Below are 25,365 nucleotides of genomic sequence, written 5' to 3'. Positions count from 1 at the left end.
TTCCCATGGGAGTATCTGTATTAGTTGTGGTCTTGACATTTGGTGTAATTTTAAATGAACCTCAGGGTGTATTCCTCAGGTTAAACTGGGTGTAAGCGCGAACATCCATGAAAGACATTGGGCATAATTTGGCATCCAGTAAGATGTCATTTCATTTCTCATCTTATTAAGTCAAAGCTAGGTCCACAAAATGACCTTGTTTGTGTTTGTCACACACAATTGCTGAAAATGAAACCCTCCAGTTTAGACTGCCTTTCTGGAATGATTATTGTCTTAAAATGTTATATGAGAAAAGGCAGAGCACATCCTTGCCTAGAAGATGAAAGAGATGAAATAAGATAAAAGACGAACTCATGGTGTCCCCCAGCAGTAAAACAGTCAAAGAGAGGGGAAAAATCATCTGGGTGCACAGTACCTTTGAACAGGTTCCATGAAGATCATTAAGCACCTATAAATCATACATTACCTGTGAAGAAAAACAGACAAACAGTGGTTACATTTCAATCGTTTAAAACCCTGAATTTTCTCACTAAAACTTTCTGTAATAAAAATGGATCAAACTCCATTTTTCTATTAGAAAAAAATCTGCTGATGCCAGAAGGAGATTTACAATTTAGAGAAGAACAGCTGTACAATTGCCTTGGATGGCAATAAAAAAGGAATATGTTTGTTACAGCATCTGCGCTGTCAGAAAACCCTTTGGGGTTACAACAGCTTGTCACTGGGCAGTACCCTTAAAAGGACAACTTTGTACCTTATCTATCCCTTAAAGGTGCATTAAAATGGTACTAAAGTACCTTAGAGTGGCAAAACGTTTCTTTAAGGTACTATTATGGACAAATATTGTACAAAGTTGTCCCTTTAAGGGTACTGCCACAGTGACGTTGTACAGCTTTTGTAACCCTAAAGGTATGTTGGACTGTTGTACACCTAAAGGTAAGAATTTTGCCAATTTCTTTAGAGTGTGTTGTAATGGTTACCTGCTCAAGGACATGCCAGTTTAAAAGTGTGGAATTTCAGTATGAAACTAGGGAATTTACCATGCACCACTTTAACAATATTTAAATATTTAATAAAAAATATGTAATTTTGTATTTTATATACGCGACTATTCAAAAGTTTGTAGTTGGTAAGATGTTTTTATGTTTTTAAAAGAAGTGTCTTACACCAAGGTTGCATTTATTTGATTACAGAACAGCAAGAACAGTAATAATTTGAAATATTTTTACATTTTAAAATAACTGTTTTCTATTGTTTTGTACTAGTCACAGTGTGTACAAACAACAAGGTCATATGAGACAAAGCCATCTTTTAACCGTATTCATACTGTGTCTCATATGACCTTGTTATTTGTACACACTGTGACTATACAAATCACAACATATAAATAGGAAAATGTTGGCGTTATTTTGTCACTTATATGCTAGCTGGTGCTAATCTTTGTGCTAAGCTAGGCTAGCGGTGTGTGCGTCAGACAGAGTTACGGAGATGAAAAGGGTATGTATGGACTTATCTAACTCTGGGGGATGCGGTGAATAAGCTAAAGTCCCAAAAGTCGGTGTGTTCCTTTAAAATGTAATTTATTGCTGTGATGCAAAGCTGAATTTTCAGCAGCCATTACTCCAGTCTTCAGTATATATTGTAATATACCGATTTGCTGCTCAAGAAACATTCCTTATTATTATGAACGTTGAAAACAGTTGTGCTGCTTAATATTTTTGTAGAAATCCTGATTTTCTTCTAGATCCTTTGATAATTAAAAAACGTCAAACAAACAGACACACAATTTTCTCTAACACACACACACACACACACACACCTTCTCCAGATCTTCCATGATCAAATCCTGTTCTTTTATGTTCTCCTGGCCTGAAGACTGGCTTCTTTCACCATTGCCCAAAGACACCAACCCTTGGATGAGCCCTTGCCCTGGTCTGGGACCCCCAGCCTCCAGTGCAGACACCTTGATCATGGGCAAGCTGGCAGGCAATACAGCATTCCCCTGCAGTCGGTGGGAGTAGCTTCTTCTCTCCCCCAAAAGGGCTGAGCAGAGCTGAAGCTTAAAGGCCGCCTTGAAACCTTTACGGAAGTTCTCATTGAAAAACCCATAGACTATGGGATTGACGCTGCTGTTACAGAACGCCAGCCAGTGAGCCAGAGGATAAAAATAGATATTTATGACGCGATGCTGATGCTCACTCAAGCTTGCGTAGTCGCTCAGCATCATGAGAGCCCACAATGGTAACCATGACAGGATGAAGAGCAGGGCCACCACTAGCAACATTTTAATGACCCGCTTCTTTTTCCGGGACACCAGTTGACGACTTTCATATCTGCTATGTTTTCCAGAGCCAGAACCGGAGCCTGAGGTCCCAACTTGGCTCACAGCGGCAGGGATTGATGTTTTGAAGAGTGTGATTCCAATCCGAGCGTACATAATGACAATCAGGGTCAAAGGTGCCAAATAAATGTTAGCGAAGAGAACTGTGGTGTAAATCTTGCGCATCTCCTGGTTTGGCCAGTTTTCACGGCACCAGTAGAAGGGTTGCGTGGTGTTGCCATCACTTAGCAAGATGGAGACCCTGTGCTCTTTGGTGACCTGTAGCATAACACCAGACGGACACATGATGGAGATAGCCAGAACCCAGATGATGACAATGATGAGGGTGGAGGTGGAGATAGTGAGCTTCTGTTTGAAGGGATAGACAATGCAGCGGAATCTGACACATTAATATAAAACAAGGAAAAGGAAGGACATATTAAAAGGAGAAAAGAAAAGAGATGGATGACAGAAAACAGAGCAGAGATAATTGAGACAGAAACAGAAAATAAGTGTTTCAAGAAAGTGTTTTTTTTTAAGAAAAAGGCATACAATAAATAAAAAAATAAGCATTTTAAAATGTTACCATTTTAAAACTATCATTCAGAAGTTTGGGGTCTGTAAGATTTGTATTATATATATATAAAAAATAAATTAATAGGCCTTCTTAAATGTCATTATTCTGCACACTTGTTTTCAAATGTTTTCTTGAACACCAAATAAGCACATAATGATTTCTGAAAGATCATTTGACTCTGAAGACTGAAGTAATAGCTTTGAATCACAGAAACAAATTATATTTTAAAATATATTATATTATACATTAAATTGTAATAATATTCCACAGTATTACTGGGTTTTTTTTTTTTTTTGTTCTTTACAGTATTTTTTGATCAAATAAATGCAGCATTGGTGAGTGAACATCTTTCAAAAGCATTTTTTTTTTTAAATCCCCAAATTTTGAATGGTAGTGTATATATAATACTTGTCCTGGCAAAAAAATATATTAATCAGAAAAATAAAATATTTTGACAAAACTTTTTTGCCCACCTGTCCACAGCGATGGCCACTAAAGTGAAGACAGAGGCGGATACCGATATTCCCTGCACCATCCCACTCAGCTTACACACCAAACTGCCAAAAGGCCAGCCTGGAGAAAAGTGAAATATGAACAACAGGGCAGAAATGACTTTGAATTAAAACATCTTAAGAAATCACACATTTTTCATATAAAAATTTGGTTTTCATTATAATTTTTCAGGCTCATCACCCAAATTGCGACATTATTGTTCATCTTTCTAGATCTTAGAAATTACAAACCTTGTCGGCTATACAACATGACTACAGCTAGTTCTTCTAAAATGTATTGTTTACTTTTATTTAATTTTATTTCACATTTTGCTGTCAATCCAAGACTATCACTGCGTACTTATACTGTATTGTACTTCTGTTTCCTACTTGTTTTCTTCCTCAGTTTACAATAAATGCAACTTGACAGACTTTACAATCTGAAATCTCTGATCTCTCTTTTTCTCTCTCCCATTCAGTTTTCTCTCCTTCCTTCTTTTTTCACTTACTGACACCACTTTAAGCTGGCCCTTTTTGTGTGGTGAGTGGTGTTAGCTGAGGAGATTATAGAGAAGACTGAAGAAAAGAACACAGCTCAATCCCTCGGGACATATTGTTTCTGTTCACCTCTTACAAGAGTAAACCCAGAAGATCCTTTTAAGAGGCTGATTAAATTTGGAGATATTGTGCAGCAGCTGGTCGACATGTGGGTATGAATAATGATGTGATCGACAAGGAGGGTTTTAAAAGACAGATGGAGTAAGAAGAATAGATTAAATAAGAGAGAAAAATAATTAGGCAGAGATTGTGAGACAGTAAAGGTGATGATACACAGGGCAACTTTTTGAGCAATGTTGCTGGGCAATCTTGCCGAGCAATTGTTGCTTGGGCACTTTCCCATTGAAAATGGGATATACATTTCTATCTGGATAATTTAGATCAGCCGTGGGCCCTGTGTCTCATCTGGTTGCCCTTTGATGGCAACATTGCCCAGCAACATTGCTCAAAAAGTTGCCCTGTGTATCATCACCTTAAGAGGAAGTTGAGTGTGGCAAAACAGGAAGTAACGAACGAGAATGTTCATTAGAGAAACGAGAGACAACAAATACATAGACTGAGAATGTCAGGGGTCATTTAAGATTAAACCTTAATTTTCCTCATTTAAAGAATTCATATGTATTCAACTGCAAATAAAGATGACTGTATTGCTAATTCTTACATTATTCATATGAAAAAAAACCCTCAACATTGAGCCTTTATAAAGGGTAGAGAATGAACAATGTGGTGTTCTAGGAATAGGAACAACAGCGCAAAAGGAAGAAGCTATTTTCCATCTTAATCGTAATAGATATGGATATGTGTCACTTCTTATTTTTATAAGGATCCTTCACAAAGTCTTGTGTGAAATCAATCAATATCCCACAGCAAATATTTCATACTGACAGAACTAGTATATAGTTTATAAGAACTTCCATTCATTGCTTTAGTTTTATATATGAAGTTATGGAGCACTTCCGGTCCTCGAATTTGATTGGCTATTTGTATCAGTCAGACTGTGTTTGAATCTACCTGACAAAACCGTCAGTCTGTGCATATAGATTTATCCAAGGTGTCCTGGGTTCAGCCTGTTGTGCAATGACGAATAGATTAAATTCAACATGCAGAGGACTTGTTTTCTTCCCCCAAACTAGGTTGAGGTTAGGGTTTAGGGGTTAGTGTCTGTTGTAGTATTGTGTAGTAATCAGCAGCACTGCAGTTGGCACAGTAATATAATCTTTAGAATTTGCTGCGGGGCAGAGTTTGCTCTAAACTGGTTTTGGAAATAAAAAGCATGCATGCATCCACAACATATTGGATTTAATCCAGTACGTCATCATGCTACAGGCTCCAGCGAGGACAATCTCAGGGTCTGTTTACACGACAACGATATGCTAAAAATGGAAAGGTTTTTTCTTTGTACAGATGACATCAATATCAAAACAATCCCCGTTCATACGGATCCGCGAAAACGACTAATAACGCTGTATTATGCATGCCAGACAAGTAGTTGGCGATGTCACTTTGTAAAGAAAATCGCACATTCGCATTCTTTTACAACAGTGCACTCGAGCCAAACGCACATGCCTATAGACACAAATAATACTGTATTATTACTTCGTCTTCTGGGTAAATTTCATCTTCACAAAGCCAGAAACATTCACTGTAATCCCAATTTTAGAATGTTCTCCTCTGATATAAAGTCCCCTTTTACTTCCTTTAAGAAAATGTCAAAACCTTTGAACGCCAAAGGCTTCGAAAAAACAAACAAAACAAAAATCCTATAAACTAAACAAGTAATAGGCTACGCATGATCATGACGTCACCGTTTTCACAGATTTGCGTTTTTGTATTTTACACGGAAAACTTGGACTTTGAAACCCATTTTCAAAAGTTTGCATTTTCAGGCCACCAAAATGCTGTTGTTGTGTAAATGAACGGCAAAAACCCATAAAAAGTCTTCTGTTTTTAGTTGAAAAGGGTGTCGTATAAACGGCCACTCAATTTATCAGACAATTTTTACATCGTAACGCCAGTAGGTGGCGATAAGTGACTGACTTTATGAGTGTCAATTAAAGGTGGCGTAAGCTGTATTTCAAAAACGCTATTGGACATTGTTGATATTTGAAATCAACCCCAAAAAACACACCTCTCTCTTCATTGTTCCGCCTCCAAAACTCACCCTCCAATCCTAACCACCCTGCTCCGAGTCGGCCTAGAACCCTGATCGACGGCATGCAAGGTGAGTGCACTAACAATAACGCTAAACACCACATTCTCTAGCAGTCATCAGGGTGACTCTCCGTAGCTGGCCTTCGTTACACACGCAATCCTAAATTGGATGTCTGTTCATAGCAGAATCGCAACAAAATAATGCTTCATGAAAAATAAAGCGCAGATGATGAACAAATGACAAGGAAGCACCAACAATGAAAGAACAGTACACAATAGTAATTACAAACAATTGTTCATTGTTGCCAACAGCACAGGAGCTCCAGACAAACAATGACATTCAAACCCAGTGTTACTCACGTGTGGAGTGGAATCAAATCAACCTCCATGTCGGTTTTCAGGCCTTCCCGCTTAGCTCTGTCCAGCGCTGGAAAGCTTTTCTAAAGTAACCCAGGTCTTAAAGCTCTTCCCCAGTCATAACCCCCTGATTTTCCAGTGATTTCTTCTGATCTTTTCTCTTTTGTATTGTGTCTCATCTCTATTTCTGCAGTCTTTCTTCAAATTTCCCTCATGCTCGTTCTCTCTCCTCCAGCGTTATAGTCCCCCTAATGCTGATTGGCTACACACGTTTGTTGTTGTTTGTTTGTTTGTGTGTCGGTCGGACTAACTTCCAAACAGGGTTTTTCAAATACCGATTTCCCCACCTTTAATCATTTATGTAACTGATTCATTCAGCAACAAATCAAGGGACTAGCTGTGTCCGAAATTGAACACTTTGCTACAATATATATTTTACGAAAAAAACAGTACGGCAAAAGAGTAGTATGTCCAGATACATAGGTAGTAACAGTAGGCGAAAAGTGGATGACCTACTTCCTACTGCTGATTTATGGCAGTTAATTATTTACTAATCCCATGAGAGGATTTATGAATGGCAGTGAAGCAACACAACTGATAGCTGGTAGGTCATGTGACAGTAAAAACATGGCAAAACATGTGGATGTAGTATGTCCGAATTTCATTCACTACCCATGCACATACAGAATTTACTTTTTAACATTGTACTAGTAAAATTCTAATTCATGTAGTAGCCTATACCTACTCAGACAGTACGCGATTTTGGTCTTCACTCTTCATGAGTGAGCCAGTGAATTAACTCAACTGATTAGTTCAAAGACACTGAAGCTGGGTTCCAATTCACAGGTTCTCAATGCAGTGTTCCCTGCCTCTACTCTCTGTTAAAGTTCATTTCACCAAATGCATTAATTCGGAACACCCCAGGGGTGTTTCTAGCCTTAAGGTCCTTTCACACTGGACACGATTTTGACGCACGAATAATTCGCGCGATAGTTTTATTTTTTGATCAGCTGTTTTTGTAATGAGTGCTTCCACACCGAATGCGAATGTGCTGCGGCGAAAAAAACGAGTTTTATTTTTTTCGCTTCGATGTCGATTTTTTTTTACTTTTGCGGCGACAGAAAAGGCTTCAGCCAATCACATAGGCCTACAAGGAAACAAAGGCGCTTGACGCTTTGGCTGCTCTGACGTAGCAGCATTATGTGCGAGAGAAAAGAAGTGTCACAACATGAAATGTAAACTAAAAACAAGCAATACATTGAAACTAGAAACCTTTTATAATGACAGCATTTGTATATTGCCTATTCCGCATCTCAACGCACGCATACCCTATCATTTATGACATGACGGTGTTTCTTACCAGCAAAAGAACGAGGTATGGGATAAAATAGCTGGGATAGTTGGTGTCTCCGGTGAGTTGATGAAGTGCGTGCTGATGATTTATAGTATTTTTGACTAGGAGGGAAATAATTGATTTGGAATATTTTCAACATTCATGGTTGTGTGTTTCATATTATTTCTGCATGCATGTAGGCCTATAGGCCTGGCCACACACCAGAGCATGTGCGTAAATAAAGCGGAGTGGGGTGACGCTTAAATAGGCCTATAAGTTAAAAAAAAAACTCAAACAAAACATACGTTTCATATATACGTTTAAATAATATAATGCTATTTTTTTTATTTAATCTATGTTGATGATCTATATGAAAAGGGAACCGCATGAGATGAGAAAGGATAAGATGCCCAATATATCGAAAACATTTGGAATTGGTCAGACATAATTTTGACCACTTATTAAGTTTTGTTTTGTAGAAAGCCTTTCTTTAAAGTGAATTTCGTTTTGTATAAATTGTATCTTAATTTTAATCAATGTTTCATCAACAAATTGCCTGGATTAATAGGAATAAGTAGCAAATATAGTAGACAATATAATTAGGACACGGAGGCCGCCGCTGGAGCGCGTCTCATACCGAAAACTGTCAGAAAACACTTTATTAATAAACAATTCAAATGTTTAATGCATAATCCTTACTTTGGCCGGTTCTTTATGGCAAAGTTTTAGCTACTTTACAAGATTAGCATACTCCCCTTCAGACTGTCTGTTCTTTAAGATTGGGTGCACAGTGCACCCAATCTTAAAGAACAGACAGTCTGAACACAAAACCTTCTTTTCTGTCTTTATAAAGAAAACAAAAAGCTCGTCTTAAGGATGATGATGATGATGAAGTGTCTGTGTTTTCTCAGCTGTCAGCGCGAAAGGTTTGGAATGTTGAAGCTCTGAACGTCGCAAATTCGCGTCGCGGCTGAATGGTTTTGACGCGAACTATTCGCTTTTCCGTTTCGCTTTTTCGTTACGCGTCCGGTGTGAAAGGGCATTTACATTACAGGTCCTCCATCAAAAAGTGTCCTCATATTTTTATACTCTTTTTTAATTTTTTATACTGTTATGGATATATAGACATAAATTGTCTTTACCTGCAGTGAGTCCTTAACAAGCTGCACACGCTGCTTAATCGCTGATAAACAATAGATAATTGTGCGAGTTTTGTTTCCTACAGTGGATTGTAGGTAGCCTAAATATAGCTTAGATCGCTTAAATAGCGCGTTTTATTCTCTTTTGAAAGATGAAATGCTTTCTGCTGTGACTTGGTTTGAAACTGATTTTGTTGGCAGAGCAAAAATATACTAACAATACTCTGTCAAAAACATTAAAATCACTCTCTGTTTAATTATAATAATTTTAGGTCTGTTTTTTACTGTGCAGCTCTGCTCCACATTATATAAAGTATTTGTGTAATCTACATAGTCTGTCAAGTCTATGTATACATTGTGGAGAAGCGGAAAATGTAAAACATGTACTCTTGACATGTAGAAAGTACTCTGAAAAAGGAAAGAACTAGAGAGGGCAACGAAGAATGGATTGAGTTTAAAAAACCTATTGAGTTTGTATGGCACACAATCTATAATTAAGGAAGTTATGATCTTTCTGAAAGAAACTCAGCTTGCAAATAGAATTTAGTTTTTTTTTTTTTTGTAAACTGACATCCCAATGAGATCACACCTCAGTCCAGAAGATGGCGGTAATGCACCTCGTTTGCAAACTGTCAAAATAAAAAGAAACAGAAGAAGAATAATTCCCTGGGAAGTCTTGTTTAGTGTTTATACTGCAATTCTGAGCGTTTTTGTATCCTGTTTCTCCTGTGTCCTGGTTACCTTGATTCTCTGCCTGTTCCCTCGGATTTCTCTCCTTGCCTCAGCCCTTTTCTGTTATTGTTTGGATTGCTTGTTTGTGTATGACCCTTGCCTGGATTTGGATAACGTTTTTGGATTACCCTTTCAAATAAATACTGCATTTGGATCTTCAACCTTTGTGTCTCAGAGCTGTACGTGACAGAAGACTTTGCCATACATGGATCCAGCAGAGGAAATTCTGTTTCTACGTCAAGGTACCTGTACTATAGAGGTCTACACTGAACAGTTCTGTGCTCTCGCCAACTGGTTAAACTGGAAAGATGCTGTTTTTAAGGACTTGTATTGTCATGGCTTAGCTGAGCCCATAAGATCGCTTATGCCTTGAGGACAGAACAAACTTATTCTAGAACAATACATAGACTATGCTTTGCTGTTAAGTGGTTCCGTTCCTCCTTCACTGTTGGGGACGTTGAGGAGGACATGTCCCCTAAATGTTTTTTGGGGAGGGGCACCACACACAAAGATCCAGTGGCCACGGAGCTTCGCCCATCACAGTCACCAGCATGCCCAGGTCTGATGATTGCTAGTCTTGTGTTTTATGTATATCCCTGTCCTTTGGTTCCCACACCAGAGCCTGAGCTTCTTCACGTCATGCCTGCTGAGCCTGAGCTTCTTCACGCCATGCCCGCCGAGCCTGAGCTTCTTCACGTCATGCCAAGTCTCGTCCCAAGATGGCCGCCACCGTTCCAGAGTCTCGTCCCAAGGTGGCCGCCGCTGTTCCAGAGCCCTTGAACAAGATGGCAGCCTCTACGCCTGTGTCTTCAGACAAGATGGCCGACTCTACGCCGTGTCTTCGGACAGGATGGCAGCCTCTACGCCTGTGTCTTCGGACAAGATAGCCGACTCTACGCCGGTGTCTTCATGTAACTATCACCAGTGAGAGTGCCCAACCCGGACTATCACCACACATCCACAAACTACATAATCCTTTGCTTAGACTAATCAGCCATGATCTGCAATTCTGAGTGTGCTTGAATCCTGTTTCTGCTGTGTCCTGGTTACCTTGATTCTCTGCCTGTTCCCTCGGATTTCTCTCCTTGCCTCTGCCCTTTTCTGTTAATGTTTGGATTGCTTGTTTGTGTATGACCCTTGCCTGGATTTGGATAACGTGTTTGGATTACCCTTTCAAATAAATACTGTATTTGTATCCTCAACCTTTGTGTCTCAGAGCAGTACGTGACAGAGTGTTTGGTGGATTGCATTTTCCAACACCTGAGCAGCAGATGAAATACCAAAAGTTGAGGCACTTGAGAGCTGTACAAAAAGAGCTGCACAAAAAGAGCTGCTTATAGTAGAAATTGAATTTGGACTTTGGACTTTGCCTTGAGTTTATGGGGGCCTTTCAACAGTTCTAGTAGTTATGGAATTCTGGCACTTCTAGTGTTAAATTATTCCCAATAGTCCATTCTCTTAATTTCATAGCTTTTCTCCTCGTTGCGCTGCTTCAAGTAGTGTATGTTTATGTTAGAACTTTTATCCAATTATATTTCAGCCATCATGTGTTGCCATGGCCAAGGCCTTCAGAATCAATAGTGCGGGCGCCTGTAGCTTAAAATTAATGGCAATTAAACTGTTGCTTTAACCAATCAGATAATCAGTCAGATTTAAACAGGCAATCAGATTTCAATTTGACAGCACTGGGGCCATCTAGCAGGTGTACAATAACGTTGGCATTTTCACGTCCTATGATTGGATGGTCAGAGTGTGTACTATTACTGGTAGTCAGAGGCTGAGCTAGCTAACTGCATCTGTAGCGAACTGCATAAACTAAAATATATTCCTGTAGATTTAATAGTTTTTCAACCCACAAATTAATGTTTCTTTCCCTCCTCGAACCCAGGTTCAAACCTACCGGAAAAATGCCTTATTCAGCCATCCAGTTTAACGCAGAGTCACGGAACTCTATTCGTTCTGTCCGGGTAATAACAGAACTGACTGACTGTCATGTATGCCATGACTGATTTTGAAGGCAAAAGTCCCGCTGAGCTCATTGATTTCCTTCAAAAAATCTGTGTGAGAGCATGGGGCAGCTGTACACATCGTCATGTTTTGCGGTGACTGTCCCTGTGTCCACTGCTTCTGTCGAGCAGACAATCTCAGCCCTAAAGCGAATTAAAACTTATGCCAGAAATACGACGGGATAGATTCGACTTTCAGGATTAGCCTCGATAGCGATAGAAAAGGTTGTTGGGACTGGAACGCACAGATAATCTGTACAACAGAGTAATTTAAGTATTTTTGAGGAAAAAAAATAGGATGGATTTTGTGTAAAAAAATAATCAGTAGTTTTGGTGAGTATAATGCTTTTTTTGCCCCCGTGTTTCCCGTGGTGAATATGATTTTCTTCGTAATTTTTCTTGGAAATTTATGATCGAAACTTTTTCTTTTTTTTCAAACATTCATACAATTGTAACGTCTGACAAGGGACTATTGTAACCCTTGAAGGACAAGACAAGGGAGGCTCCGTTTTTGAACTTATAATCGGAAAGCAAAAACCACTGTACAATAACGCACAAGCCGAACTCACTCGCTCGTTTCTCTCTACCCGGCCTTTTCCGAACTCACCGCATTAACCCTTTAACTGCCAGTCCAAAATAAAAACAGCAATTTCACAACAATTATAGAGAGTCTGTGCGCTGCTCCACTATTAAAAGTTATTAATTCAAGTAGGTGTGAAATGCACGGCCCGCCACTGGTTTTGGAGGTGTGAAGTTTGGAGTAAATTAAAAGCACCTCTGGTGAGGGTGAAATATTGGTTGTACATCATGATGTGTTGTCATTACCCTGAAATAAAACTCTTTAGCAGCCCGCCTGCTGTAGTCTTGTTTGGTGGAGACAAAACTAAGGAAGTTCAGTGTTTTAATGATATTCACCTCTGCCTGCTTGGTAGCCAAGCAAAGAGCAGCCGTCAAAAGGTGTCACATAGAAAGTTCCACGGATAATGTTGCTATGTAACAGCTAAATGCACCCAGGATAGGAAGCGTGAGCTTGGAACAGTAAGAGAATATTGCTGGTTGGCCATAGTTCTGGTGGCTGATGATTGTTACTAAGGATTCATACAGCAGCTCCCAAATCAATGACTATTAGTGTGCTTTTGTTGTTAATTTCAGTGTCTGTTTGCAGTATCTAAGGTACTCAAGATTTTAACAACATAAATATGATAATGTGCATGTCTAAGTACAAGAAACCCAGGCTACGTCTACATTAGAATACATTTGAAAACGGCTTGTTTCAAAACACTGTCCATATTAGCATTTTCCACACTGAAATGTCTGAAAACACATAAATCATCTCACTGCACATGAGTAAAACTTATTTTTGTAATTATGTTTTCTGTCTTCCTTGCAGGAAAGTTGTAGGAAGATTGTACATAGAAATATTTATTTTTAACAACACCATGAAAAGCAAACAGCAGGTGCATGGCGTCATACCTAAAGATATCTATGGGTAAAATATGTGCCACATAGCAACGCATCATTTGTCATTGTTTTCAAATACCTCTGTTTTCACAGTCCACAGCATGAAAACAGAATTTTCAAATTCATCCACAGAGAGGATCTTCAAAAGCTCTGTTTTTGAAGGACTAAAACACTGTCTCAGTGTGGAAGGAAGGCTGAAATGTAGAGAAAAAGTATCTTTCAAATGTATCTACAAGAGAACTACAATAAATAGCTAAACAATACATAGCTAAGGACAATTAGGGGATAAAAAGGGAATCAGGAAACAAAGCAAAACTACAAGCTAAGAGTCCACGTAACAAAACACAGACAAGCCGATATGCCAGATGATTGTAATTGTGAAATTTCAAAGGGTCTACCATGTGCTAGGACAGTGGTTCTGAAAAGGGGTGGTTGATTATGATTTCAGCTTTTTAATTTCAGTTAGTGTGTAGTGTTGCTGTTTAAGCATAAACAACATCTGCAAAGTTACGATGCTCAAAGTTCAAAGCAAAGGGGGTTATTTTCTTTTAAAGAAATTGCTTTTTACAACAAACGACTGGCAGGGACTACAAGGCATAGAGCATCACAGTCCCGCCCACAGCCGGTGCCGGAAGTAAGAATTCAATACATTTTCTCCATTGACAGTTGGGTATAAGCCATAAAAACGTAACCATTCATGGTAGACTTAAAACCAGCTACGGCTGTACTAAGTGATTGGATAATGCTCATATAAATGCCAAAAGTTCATGGGGCACTAACCTTGTTTTGAGATAAATGCCTTTTATTCGCGATGTCTTGGATAAGTACTTACCCACAGTCCTGAACAATCCCACAATCCCACAGTGATGCATCTGATTGGTGGAGTCGTGTAACTGTCTGGTTAAAGACCCACTCCGATGAAAATAATGTTTTTCTAGGTGTTAACATGTTCTTGTGGCATTTTTCTGATGTTAGAGGACATATCTTGAGAAAAATAAGCTCAAAGTTGTATTTCTGAGTATTTCTACATTCAAATGGCTGTGAATCAGTAGCAGACGCTAAAATGCCTGCTAAAATAGACTGGAGTTGTGACGTAGTAACTCCACTGGGCGGGGCCACAAGCTCATACTCCCCTCCACCCCGCCCGCTCAGGTTCTGAGGAGTAGACAAGACGATGGCAGATCAACACCTATGTGCGGTAGCGGGTTGCAATGCTAAGAGAAGAGATAGTGGTATTAGCTTTCATGCTTTACCAAAATATATTGCTGTGAGAGATAGATGGATTACGTTCCTTGGTCACGGCAATGTTAAAACCCACACATCGGTTTGCGGTCAGCACTTCACAGAAGACTGTTTCACCAACTGGCAGGAGAAAAAAATGGGCTTCGTCAGTAAATTGTTTTTGAAGCCGGATGCAGTGCCTTCCATCAAGACACCATCAACTGGACAGCCTGTGTCTTTACCGGTAAGTTTATTTTTTTCTGTCGGGAGCTAGTTCAACGATCCCGCCTGTTTGCTAGCACAGTGCGGCCAAAGTGGCGCTTTTCTGTCAGGAGCCAATCTAACGATCTCCGCCCACAACGCAGAGGCGAATTGCTAATGAGCTACTGCCACTCTGCTGAAGCGAAGTCCCAGAAAACGGCACAGGTTTTGTGATTTTGGCTAAAAATGGCATAATCATAATTTAAAGACCACTGGGAATGTTTAAAAATAGCTCAAGATATGATCGGAGTGGGACTTTAAACCCCGCGAAGGTCCGTGAAGACTGAAGATCTTGTAATGACGTAGGGCTAGCTCATTGGTCGCACGGTCGCACGTCAGAGGCGCCCGGGCCATTGGATGTGCAGTTGCTGCAGCACAGCCTATGAGCGAGCCAGATGCTCAATGTGCTAGCTGGCGCCTAACAGACTCGACGGCTGTTTCCTTCATCGCCACTGCCAAGCGCCAGCTTCCAGGTCTAAAGCCTGCAGGACCACGTCAGCTCTCGTCGGCCGCGTGTTTTCAGCAGCCGGACAGGCCGCGTCCGCCCTGCACTCTATGGCTGTTCTCCAGATCCTTCAAGCCGATCTCCACCGCGAGTGGGACGAGAAGGGCCCAGATCTAGATTGCGCTCATCCAGCCATCACAGGCCGCCTCCCCCGCGGGGACCTCGGCCTAAGATTTTGCTGAAACCCGAGCACGCGAAGTCCTCCTAGTGGCAGCAGGGAGCAAAAGACGGCTGGGTCCCGCCGCGGCCGGATCACCGTCAAAGTATTTCGCCCTGTCAGTCCCCTCAGAAAAGGCTACTGCAGCGATGTATTTGGCTGCCAACGTGTCGGTGATACACACAACCGCCGTTTTTACGGTGACCCAGAGAAATCTCAAAAAGAGTATAATGTCTGGTTATCCGGCTCAGGCCCTTGGTGTCATAAGTGTAGAAAATGTGCCCACATCTCAGTGTTCACCCCTACACACAAGCTACCTCAGCACTGTCACGATGTAGAGGTACAACTCTATGCTGATGATACAGTCTTGTACACCCATGCAACATCAGCTCAACAAGCTGCAACTAAATTAATCAACGCCTTGGTTGGAGTGGCCGAGTGGTTAGACCAATCCTGCCTTACCTTGAATATAGGTGAGACGAAAGGCATGTTCTTCTCCAAAACCAAACTAAACATCCTAGACGTAAACATCTGCTTTAAAGGTGAACAGATTGAGACTGTTACTGAAATTAAATATCTTGGAGTGCTGCTTGATTCAAACCTGACCTTCAAAAAACACAAAGAAAATGACAAAAATTATTAAATACAATTTGGCAAATTATAGACAGATTAGATCCTCTCTATTAATAGAGGCTGCTAAGATATTTTTACATGCCCTTATCTTCTCACATATCGCATATTGTATCACCTGCTGGGGGCAGGCTAGCCAAACAACAATTAGGCCCTTAGAATCCCTGTACAAACAGGGCCTGAAAATTCTTGACAAAAAGCCACTCAGGCACCATCACTGTGACATACTACATAAGTACAATCTACTAACTTTTGAAAATTTTAGAATATTCTCAAATTTATGCACAGTTTATAAAATCTTAAAAGGTCTGGCCCCCACCTGTTTGCGTGAGTTTGTCTGTTACCGTGGCTCTGTGAGGACCACTAGAATAGTTTCCGTATATAGCTGCACTGTACCCTTTCGCTATTCAGCATTTGGGCAGGCAGCCTTTTCTATCAAAGCTGTGATACAATGGAACACAATTCCAGATAATATAAAAACTTGTGACTTGTTTGGAGCCTTTAAAGATAATATAAAAAAACATTTAAAACTTTCACAACAATGCATCCACTAATTTGTCAGTGGGTAATATCATTTTTTCTTTAGTCACATTTACCTCTTTATTGTAGGGTTGAGGTAAGGGTTGAGAAGGGGCTTTGTGTGGGCATACCATTGTATGTTGTGATTATAGTGTGTGTGTGTGTGTGTGTGTGTGCCAGTGAGGGGCATTAAGTACATGTTATATGCTCTTGAACAACGTTTGATGTTTTATGTTTGATATGCCGCATATTCTTGAATAATGTTGATATTTTAATCTGTGCTGTATGTATTTGTATTATTTGTACCTGGGGACTGCAGATGTAAATTAGCCTAAGGCTAACTCTGGTGTAATGCATAAAATGTTTACATTTATGTTATTAATTGCACATGGTCCCTTTTAAATAAAAATCAATCAATCAATCAATCAAACATGATACCCCCCGTGTCTGTCACTGCCCCTAGCTGTACATGTAAAAGCATGGGAAGCAATTCCAGGGATATCAGAATGGGTGCTGAGCACAATAAGACAGGGCTATTCACTACAGTTCGCTCGCCGTCCCCCGCGCTTTCGAGCACGGACCGTGACGAAAGTGAATGCGGAAGTAGCACATCTGAGATACTCCGCGCAGAAATAGTGAAACTGTTGTGCAAAGGGGCCATAGAACCGGTACCTCCTTCTCTGAGTGAGTCAGGTTTTTACAGCTGTTATTTTCTCGTACCCAAGAAGGACGGAGCTCTCAGACCTATCTTAGATCTGAGATATTTGAACAAAGCTCTCATGAGAAGACCGTTCAAAATGCTCACGACCAGACAAATTCTCGCGCAATTTCGCCCGAGGGACTGGTTTATCTCTCTCGATCTGAAAGAACCTTACTTTCAGATTCAGATAATACCCCGTCACAAGCAAGGTATATCAATACACCGTCCTGCCGTTCGGCCTGTCTTTAGCACCCCGTACATTCACGAAGTGCATGGACGCGGCTCTCGCCCCCTTGAGAAATCAGGGCATGCGGATTCTGAACTGGACGACTGGCTGATTCTGGCACAGTCAGAGAACTCTGATCTCATAGAACAGTGCTCCTCAGTCATCTGGAAAACCTGGGTCTCACGGTCCACTGGACCAGGAGCTCATTACTGCCCAGTCAGTTAGTTTCCTTTCTGGTAATAGAACTGGACTCTGTGGCTATGACGGCTCGTTTATCCACACAGCGCGCGCGCCGTGTTTGACACCTGGCCGCGTCTTTTCAGAAGGGCAGCGTCGCTTCTCTGAAAACATTTTAGAGGATGCTGGGCTGTATGCCCTCACCTGCAGCAGTGCTTCAGTTGGGCTTACTGCGTATGCGCCCGCTGCAACGCTGGCTGAACGCTAGGGTGCCTCACCGAGCATGGGCTTCCAAATCAGAGTGACTCAGAGCTGCGTTTCAGCTCTGCAGCCCTGGTTAGCGGTCGACTGGTACCAGCGGGGGGGGGGGGGGGTGACGATGGGAGCTGTCTCTTATCGAAAGGTCATCTCGACAGACGCCTCCAACTTAGGTTGGGGCGCTCTCTTCGAGGGCAGACCGGTCTTTGGCCTGTGGTCAGACCGAGAGAAACGCCTTCATATAAACTGTCTGGAGATGATAGCGGTCGAGAACGCGCTGAAGCGCTTCCTCCCGTTCATACGGGACCACCATGTTCTAGTCCGCTCGGACAACATGTCTGTTGTGTCCTACGTGAACCGTCAGGGCGGTGTCAGATCCAGGAACCTCTGTGATCTAACAGAACGCCTCCTCGTTTGGTCTCGGCACTCACTGCGCTCGCTGAGAGCTGCACATGTGCCGGGACTAGGGCTGGGTATCGTAACAAAATTTTCGATACCGATTCCGATACCTTGACTTCGATACCGGTTCCTGAACGATACTTTTTTCGATACCAATTTTAGGAAATCCATTTGAACAAAATTGCATTACCTAATTCTTTTTTTTTTTCAGTTTGTTGACTTTTTTACACTGAGTCCCACCAATGCTAAATGTTTCCTAATCATTTAACAACATGTATTCTTTACTTCAATGAGCTCATTGTTTCTGCCTTAACTTAATGCATGTTTAACACTGAAACTGAATGAAAAATAAATTGAAATGCATTGCACACAGTCACCTCTGATAACAGATCACTCTAAATTGAAATTTAGACACATGCATTTTCTGTAAAGCTGCTTTGAAACGATATGTTTTGTGAAAAATGATATACAAATAAATGTGAATTGAAGTAATATAGGCTACTGGGGTGCGGGATATATGCCTCACACTCAGCACACATAAAGCTTGCCGCAAAGCACTGGCGAAAGTAGCCTAATGATTATGGATGTGTCGGGATAAAATAGCAAGGAGATATTTTAATTTTGTATTAATAAACAAGTGTTTACTGAGTGTGTTGGCAGCAAAGATGAATATGGCGATGTTGACTCGTCATTCCTGCAGTAGTGAACGCGCGCGCGCATATATGGATTACATAAACTATTTCTAATTGTTTCGTTTAAAAGTAGACATATTTTAACCGTCTATATGCCTATTTTTCATGTCTGTGAGTCAAGTATCCTACACGCTGAGTTTCGGTTCATTTGTGACGCGCTCCAGTTCTTGCAGTCGAAGACGGATAAACTTTCTACTTTTCAAGTGTATTCTGTGCGCTTTTAAGTGCCTTATCAGATTTATCGTTTTGCCGGTCTTGGTAGCATTTATCTTGTCGAAAGTTTTGCATCGCGTGCTTCTGGCATCGAGTGTGGTACATAGGTAGGTACACTTTTGATCTTTTCCACATATTTTCTATCTATCTGGGTTAGGACGGTTGGGACGCTCAAACACACACACACACACACACACACTACAGCCTCACGTGCGACGAGCCACGTCTCTCTGGGCAACCACGTAAACTAACGTTAGTGTTTTTCTGCCACAGCTAATCATGCTGCATGCTTTTTGTTTCACTGACGTTGACTAGATTAACCCCTTAGGTATCGAAATTTGGTACCGAAAAACAAGACATGTTTCGATACTCGAGGTAATTCGGTCGGTACCTAAAAAGTATCGAACTCGATACCCAGCCCTAGCCGGGACAACTGAACGACGGCCCAGACAGACTGTCCAGGAACAACATTCCCCCGGGGCAATGGTCCCTGCACCCCCAAACAGTCCAGTTTCTATGGCGCCTTTTCGGCAAAGCGGAAGTCAACCTTTTTGAGTCAAAAGACAACGCTCATTGCCCGATGTTCTTTTCAAAGAATGAGGACTAGAACCAAATCTGGCCCAGACGCCCGCTGTATGCTTTCCCTCCGATCTCACTGTTGCCACAGGTAACCAAAAGAATCAGGGAAACGCGCCACTCGGTGCTCCTTATAGCCCCGCGGTGGGAGAACCAAATCTGGTTCCCGGAGCTGACGCAGCTGTCACGCACAGCCCCTTGGCCGATTCCGGTGAGGAAAGATCTCCTCTCTCAAGCCCGCGGCTCAATCTGGCATCCCCATCCTGAGCGCTGGTCTCTGCATGTATGGCTAATCAACGGATACCCGTTGTCCAGCCTGAAGGGGTTATGAACACGATCACGCAGTCTAGAGCTCCCTCTATGAGAAGGCTTTACGCGTCTAAATGGTCTGTGTTCTCCAAATGGTGCACCGACAGAAATCTGGACCCACGAACGTGTGGGGTCTCACGGTTGCTTAGCTTCCTTCAAGAGCTGTTGGACAAGGGCAGGTCCCCCTCCACGCTTAAAGTATATGTGGCGGGCGGCCAGTCAATAGGAAGGAACGAGCTTGTCATCCGCTTCCTTAGAGGAGCCAGGAGGATGAATCCCCCGCGGCCCCCGTCGGTTCCTATGTGGGATCTTTCTTTGGTCCTAGAGGACCTGAAAACATATCCCTTTGAACCGTTAGATTCCGTGGATCTAAAGCACCTCTCGCTCAAAACCATTTTTCTGACAGCTCTGTCATCAGTCAAACGTGTGGGGGACTTACACGCGCTATCCGTTAGCGCTGCGTATCTTGAGTTTGGAACAAATGACTCTAAAGTCATCCTCAAACCAAGACATGGCTATGTCCCTAAAGTGATTGGCACTCCCTTCAGAGCGCAGGTCATTTCCCTATCGGCTCTGCCAGCATACGATAGCGAGAGTGATGTTAATCTCCTCTGCCCTGTCAGGGCGCTGAGGGTTTACATTACGCGCTCCGCCCCTTTCAGACGCTCGGAGCAGCTCTTTGTTTCGTTTGGTGGCTGTACCAAGGGTCTCGCCGCCTCGAAACAAAGCCTGTCCAGATGGATAGTGGACGCTATCGCAGCTGCTTATGCGTCTAAAAGTCTGCAATGCCCTTTGGGCGTCAGGGCTCATTCCACTAGAGGCATGGCCTCGTCGTGGGCCTGGTCTCCATTTCTCCATTACTTAGTAGGGGACACTTAATATTCAAAAGTATTATTGATCTTACTGTACTGACGCTGTTGTATGAATGAACTGAACTGAGCTGGTCGATGACATATTTTTTTTGCAGAACTGCTTTATAGATGAAATGAACAAATTTAATAATTTTTTAAAAACGGAACTGAATCAACACCAAACTGACTTCAGCTGTACAACAGCCCGAAATGCATAATGTTCCTATATTCACTGTAAAACTGCTTCGAAACAATCTGTATTGTATAAAACGCCATAGAAATAAAGGTGGCTTAACTTGCCTTGACACTTTTTGTCACCACTGACTGAACAGTGGTGCATTTGGTTTCTTCTAGAGAGAACCGAGGTTACATTAGGTAACCGAGTACGTTCTCATGTCATCTACAGTTCTTTCTATTGTACAGAAAACATCAAAGGCCCAAAATCCCTTGGAAAGTAACAATATCAAACTGCTTTTCTGCTACTGTCTTTGCAGTATTGCAGTATAATTTCTTCAGTTAATTTCTGCATTCAGATGCTTATCACAATAGACGGTTCTTCCCGTTTACTGACTGTAAGCTTGTTAAGCTCCAGCTGGGAACACATCTCGGTGGGCAAGAACTTAGTGAGAACTATGATTCATGACAGCTCCATGAGGTCCACATTGATTGTGATTGTAGATTCTCTGATGGATAAGCACACTTGGTGGGCTTCGAGGTTTGTAATAATTGCATGGTAACCAGATGAAAGAAATGAGGATGCGGCTAATGAAAAATGTAATTCCTCTGTCAAGAATTCACTGAGCAAAAGAAAAAAAATGTTGCTTGGTTTAGCAGCCTTCATTGTGACCAATTTCAGAGTGTTTAGGAAGAGCTTGTTCAGTCAGATTCACTTGATAGCCAACTAATTGCCTACACTTTCTTCCCCGGTTCTATAATTCATCCTCTTGATATGCTGATAAATTAAATGTGCATTTAGTGCCTGTGCATGCAGCACACAAAAAAAGTATACAAAACAAGACAAGACTATTATATCATGTGGCTGTTTTAGACTCCCTGGTGTTACCATGTTTGTCATCCTTCAAAGAAAAGTTAACACATTTAAACACATTGTCTGATTTCTCCCAAGGTTTTTTTCTCCATTCTTTCACCTGATGGAGTTTGGGTTCCTTGCCACTGTCGCCTCTGACTTACTTAGTTGGGGACACTTAATATTCAAAAGTATTATTGATCTGACTATTACTGTACTGACGCTGTTGTATGAATGAACTGAACTGAGCTGGTCGATGACATATTTTTTTGCAGAACTGCTTTATAGATGAAATGAACAAATTTAATAATTTTTACAACGGAACCGAATCAACACCAAACTGACTTCAGCTGTACAACAGCCCGAAATGCATAATTTTCCTATATTCACTGTAAAACTGCTTCGAAACAATCTGTATTGTATAAAACGCCATAGAAATAAAGGTGGCTTAACTTGCCTTGACACTTTTTGTCACCACTGACTGAACAGTGGTGCATTTGGTTTTATCAAACTATCTTTGAATAGATCTAATTGGCTTGTTTATTTTGCGTGTAGTAAATTTAATGGTGTGGTGTTGTGACGTTTATGTCAGGTTGAGTGAAGGGAGTGAGGACTCAATTGCAGGAGAAATAATCGGTTGTATTGATAAAATAAAAACACAAACAAAAACTACCCCGTGGGGGAAAAACAAGACAGCAAGACTTAACTCGACACGACTTGACAAAAGCAGGGAAACACTCAAGGTAACAACGATCCAGCACAGGACTGCAAACACAAGGAGAATAAATAGGGAGAGCAAACAAAGAAGGTAACAAGGGAGGACAGGTAGGGCAATCAATAATCAGGTAACAAGATGGGCGGGGCTAGACAATTGACAGGAGAGCACATGGCACAAGGAAACATACATGACAAGCCATGTGCTCACACCAAACATGACTTGACCACAAGCACATGGCAAGTAAAGCAAATCACAAGCCATGTGCTCACACAAAACAGGACAACATGAAAGCACACAGCTACTGAAAAACACAAGCTGCGTGCTACACAGACAGTACAAGACAAAACATGACATGAAAGCCCGGGGCCGATGTAAACACGAACAAAACACGCGAACTCGAAACCACACGCACACACGACAAGACGAGAATGAGCGAAAGCTCATCCTGTGCGCTCACGACAGAATACAAATACGCGGAGCATGAATGTCCGAATCCCGACACAGAACCGAAACCAAACTAGACTGACGTGCCGGGATCCAAACACCACGCCCCCAACATGTAACAAGGCATACAAACAAGAGAACGCGCACAGCTCGAGAACGCTCGACAAAACAGTTTCTAACTGTTAACAGTTGCTAACTGTTAGCTCCTTCATGACAAAACAGGTGTCTCTGTCACAAAACCAAGAAATAAACTAGACAGAAATTGAGCGTCAGCGTCAGTTCTGGCAGGCCAGGTAGTCAAGCCGCTGCTTATGCTATTTGCTATCAACACTGTCCCGTCAGCTGATCTGCTCCAGCTGAGCCGCATTAGCTGGTTAACTCCCCTCGCTGTTCAATGGCCAAAGCTCAAACAAGGCGCCCTATTTAAAGCTCATTCACCTTGCTCATACATGCTTGCTGCTCGCTCTGCTGGCTCGCTTCTGCTGGCTCGCTGCTCGCTTCTGCTGCAAATATTGACACAGGACTCGACGTGATTCATTCTCCATTCATCTCTGAAAATCTTCACGAAGCTAAGTTCCTTTTTTCATTGCTAAAAGCTATCAGTGTGTTGGCAACATGCTTCTTGTTAATGCTGTCAGTGTGTTGGCAACATGCTTCTTGTTAATGCTATCCGTGTGGCATTTGGGCTATCTAACTAGTCGTTTTCATAAAAATGCTTATGCGATCATATTGGCTACGTGCGTTATCTGTTGTCATTGGCAACTGATCGCGTTGCTCACGCTGGCCTTTACCACTATGCAGCGCAGATTCAAACAGCTGGCTGTGATAGGAATTAACTTCTGCGGACTGCCTCCGGACCGTATACAGCTCATTCTTACGCATTGTGCAACAACTACGGCGGCGACACTCGCTCCGGTTTAACCCTTTAAGCTATGGGGCGGTGGTTTCTGCTGCTTACGAACGATACCTCCGTCCCGATGTTCGGGATATTCTTGACGACCAGAAGCCATGAGCTCAAGTCTCTGATTTGTTTCGTTAATAAAACACATTTGATCATTATTTTGCTCGCGCTCTGCTCAGTTAACGCCCCTGAATGCGCTATCAGCTGTTAATTTATTCATCTAGCTCGTTCTCAGAGGTGAATTAGTCATCTATCCATAAAGCTTACACTGTAGACTGTCAAACAGTTTAAATACAGATAATCTAGGTAACAGCATGTTTTAGCTATTGCGGTCTTGATTAGTCATTTCAGTAATTAATTAATATTTTACTATTATAAATCGCTAAATTAGGGCGGCTCAGTCGACACCGTTCGAGACACTCAATTTTGTTTTGGGGGGAATAGCTCATGTGGTTAAATAATCATCCTCTGTATCACAGAGGATTGCCAGGTGTGGTTTTGTTTGGGGGGATATTTTAGCTCTCACAGTCTAAAACTGTGTGAGCGTTCCCTAATGCTGCTGCTGCTGTCCTCTGACTCTCTGCTATTTCATGGTGCTCATGAAAGGTCAGAGGACTCCCTGAACAGAGCCATACCGCCAAATTTCAATTCAGGAACATCAACCTGTTTGCAATCTATTCAAATAATTCTTAATTATTTGTCTGTGTGTTCTTGACTTTATGGACCTGACAGAAGTGACAGAACCCTGACAATTTAAGCTTGTTTTATGTCTCTACTGTTGTGAGTTCATCTGTCCTGTGTTTCCTGTGACATTATATATTTTTGGAATAATTATACCTATATATAATAATATATAATAAACATTTAAACGTTAACTATAGTATCATTTCAAAGCAATTGTATTGGGATGGAAATGATCTACCATGGTGGTCATAGCAGCAACAGAGTGACTAATATTTGGAGGTAATTATGCCTAGACGGTGAACTGTGCAAAATAATATTTACTGTAACTAATTAGATAACAACAATTGTTTTGTTTGTTTAAATTTAATTCAAGTAAACACAGAAAACATTTGATCACAATAGCAAGAAGGGCCTTACCTGTGATGATGTTGTCCACCAATGTTGTGGGCATGCAGAAGATGCCAACCAACAGGTCACTGATGGCCAGGTTGAGAATAAAGATATTGGTGACCGTGCGCATATTCTTGCTCCTTAGCACAATAAAGCACACCACTCCATTTCCCACCATGCACACAATAAAGATGAGGAGGTAGGATACAATGAAGATAGCAGACACCAAGGGCTCGTGCAGATAGAAGTCCACGTAGGTGATGTTTGGATAATGATATTGACGAGAGGAGGTACGGTTCACTGAGACATTGTGGCTGTCCTCCACAGGAGAGAAAAATAGAGATGATGTAGTGGAGTTGGGGTCCAATAGTGTGATCGCCAT

At 41.5% G+C, this 25,365-nt stretch overlaps 1 protein-coding gene across 1 annotated transcript; it reads right to left on the bottom strand.

The window, feature by feature from the left end:
* On the bottom strand, positions 1-25,365 carry LOC130101641 (neuropeptide FF receptor 2). Its single transcript, XM_056267461.1, has 4 exons — positions 25,011-25,365; positions 3,371-3,470; positions 1,820-2,720; positions 1-466 (listed from the first exon to the last, which is right to left on the bottom strand). The coding sequence occupies exons 1-4, from the start codon at positions 25,363-25,365 to the stop codon at positions 449-451; spliced, it is 1,374 nt and encodes a 457-aa protein (XP_056123436.1). The 3' UTR covers positions 1-448.

The sequence above is a fragment of the Rhinichthys klamathensis genome, unplaced genomic scaffold (assembly GCF_029890125.1).
Source record: "Rhinichthys klamathensis goyatoka isolate OS25496 unplaced genomic scaffold, OSU_Roscu_1.1 h1tg000259l_1, whole genome shotgun sequence".
Classification (NCBI taxonomy): domain Eukaryota; kingdom Metazoa; phylum Chordata; class Actinopteri; order Cypriniformes; family Leuciscidae; genus Rhinichthys; species Rhinichthys klamathensis.
The sequence above is the reverse complement of the archived record's forward strand: the minus strand, read 5'-3'. Positions and strand labels throughout refer to the sequence as shown.

What these genes read in the sequence shown, in the direction of transcription:
- LOC130101641 (XM_056267461.1), bottom strand. Translation starts at nt 25,365, where the DNA reads ATGGCGATCACACTATTGGACCCCAACTCCACTACATCATCTCTATTT. An exon ending in GGTGGACAACATCATCACAG is followed by an intron (nt 3,471 to 25,010) that starts GTAAGGCCCTTC and finishes ACTTTTCTCCAG; the next exon opens with GCTGGCCTTTTGGCAGTTTG. An exon ending in GTGGCCATCGCTGTGGACAG is followed by an intron (nt 2,721 to 3,370) that starts GTGGGCAAAAAA and finishes TTAATGTGTCAG; the next exon opens with ATTCCGCTGCATTGTCTATC.